This window comes from Monopterus albus, unplaced genomic scaffold (assembly GCF_001952655.1).
Source record: "Monopterus albus unplaced genomic scaffold, M_albus_1.0 scaffold268.1, whole genome shotgun sequence".
In the NCBI taxonomy this organism is placed as follows: domain Eukaryota; kingdom Metazoa; phylum Chordata; class Actinopteri; order Synbranchiformes; family Synbranchidae; genus Monopterus; species Monopterus albus.
The window spans coordinates 1-1,938 of NW_018128148.1; the positions used below are offsets into that span (position 1 = coordinate 1).

Sequence of the window (1,938 nt, forward strand, 5' to 3'; positions counted from 1 at the left end):
AGACAGGAGCAGTAAACGTCTGCTCCTTTGCAGCTGCAAGCTACTACTATTATTTCACTTGGTGTGACGTGTAATTATTTTGTACAATGTGTGTATATTGAATGTGTGTAGTTTTTGGTTGTTAAACTTGGGGAACTGAATGTTGAACAGAGCCATATGCGGTTTCCACAGAGGTATATCTGAGGATGCCTCTGATTACTCATAACCATTGGTACACATGTGGGCAATAAGATGACTATCACTCAGCCTTGGTGAAAGTGAAGGACTGCTGCACACTGACGTAGGCAGAGCTGAAATACAGTATTTGTGATCATTTGACCTAAAGAAAGTGACATTTCTCAGTGCCTTTGTTAGCTTTGGATTTTAACCATTAATAAATCCATTAGTTACAGCTTATAAAACTATTATAAATTATGTCTTATCTGAAATTGAAGTGTTAAATAAAATGCAGTGCAGTAAAGAGTACAAGTGCCACTGAAATGTGGAATAAATCTAAAAAGTAGCATAAAAGTTAAATACACTTATTAAAGTACAAGTACCTCAGTGTCATACACAGTACAGTAGAGCACAATAGGATACTTTAGTACTTTGCTACATTTATTCACAGTTCATTTCTGCTCTAACAAGCATGTAAGCTTCTGTTAGACTCGTTACACTGACATTGATTATCCACCAGGCGGCCGCAGCTCTTATTTTGAAAGAAGGCAAACCACAGACAGGAAGTGTTTCTTTTAAACCCGGAAATATTTGTTGTGTTTTTTGCGTGACCAGAAGGCGCCGAACGGAAAACGGTGTGCTTTCTGTGTTGTTATTCTGAAAGTTAAAGTGCTACTGGTGTGTAGAGTCCATCCCCAAGCTACCGGGGACTTCTGGAAGTCGGGGCTTAGCCTTCGGACTGGCTGCTGTTTGTTAACCGTTCCCCGTGTTTGCCAGTACCGTCGTGATGGCGGCCGGAGGCGGCGCGGCTCCTCCACATGTCGGTGATGTTGAAGAAGATGCATCACAGCTGATGTTTCCTAAAGGTTTGTTCAGTTATTAAAGACACAGGTTATACTACTCCGAGTCAGTGGGTAAATGTGGGACACCGAGCGTCCGATTCCCCCTTAAATGCACCGGGTTTAAATCTGTTTACTTTCTCTTGTTTTCACAAATATAGGTTCGAAGATAATTTTATTATCCCCTAAGAGCAGTTTGTTAGCAGAAAGCAGTACAAATCGCAACCACTAGTACAATCACATAAAACCTAAACAAACAAGACAATAAGACACTCGTGCAGACTAAAAGGTCTGTAGTCTCCGGCACCACGGACCCTTTTGTCCAAATCGCCGCCCATTCGGGGGCGTCACTCACCCGTTAAAAACCGGGATCAGCCAGAAATAACCCGGCCTTGCTAAGCGTACGAGGCATTCGTAGTCTTACTGTACGTTTTAACAATGAAACGAGAATGAACCATTTTTATAAAAGTATTATCAACATTAAAACTACGACTTATGCTGATGGTCTTTCCTACGTACTGCATCCAGGTGTGCTTCGAAAGTCAATCTGTTGTCAGTGAGTGTACACAGATGTTTATACTGTTGGACTAGTTGAACAGCCATCTATGGTCACTGAACAGATGTTTACCTGATTTCTCTGGAAATCAGTCCTCTCCTTAGTTTGGGCTACATTTATTTCCAGATGATTTGCAGCACTCTGTAAAATCGGTCACTTCATGTTCATGAGCATAGTCCTCTTTGTCCCAAAGAGACAATATGACAGAGTCATTCACAAACTTTTTAATATAATAGATTACACAAATCTGAAACAGTACTTTAAAGAGTCTTAAGGTTTTGAGAGGCTCATAAAATGTGGACCAGGAGGAAAGAAAATAAGGAAACGTGGTGGTGGAATGAGGAAGTACAGGACAGCATTCAGAGGAAGAGGCTAGCTAAAAAGAAG

The 1,938-nt window shown here is 41.0% G+C and overlaps 1 protein-coding gene across 1 annotated transcript in view; it reads left to right on the plus strand.

Annotated features, from left to right (window-relative positions):
- Nucleotides 1-722: 722 nt before the first annotated feature.
- Nucleotides 723-1,938, plus strand: part of polr2d (RNA polymerase II subunit D) — an 11,367-nt gene continuing 10,151 nt past the window's right edge. Inside the window, exon 1 of the mRNA XM_020621827.1 lies at nt 723-1,022. Within this exon, the coding sequence (XP_020477483.1) occupies nt 944-1,022 (79 nt within the window). The 5' untranslated portion in view covers nt 723-943. The remainder of the gene's footprint in view (nt 1,023-1,938) is intronic.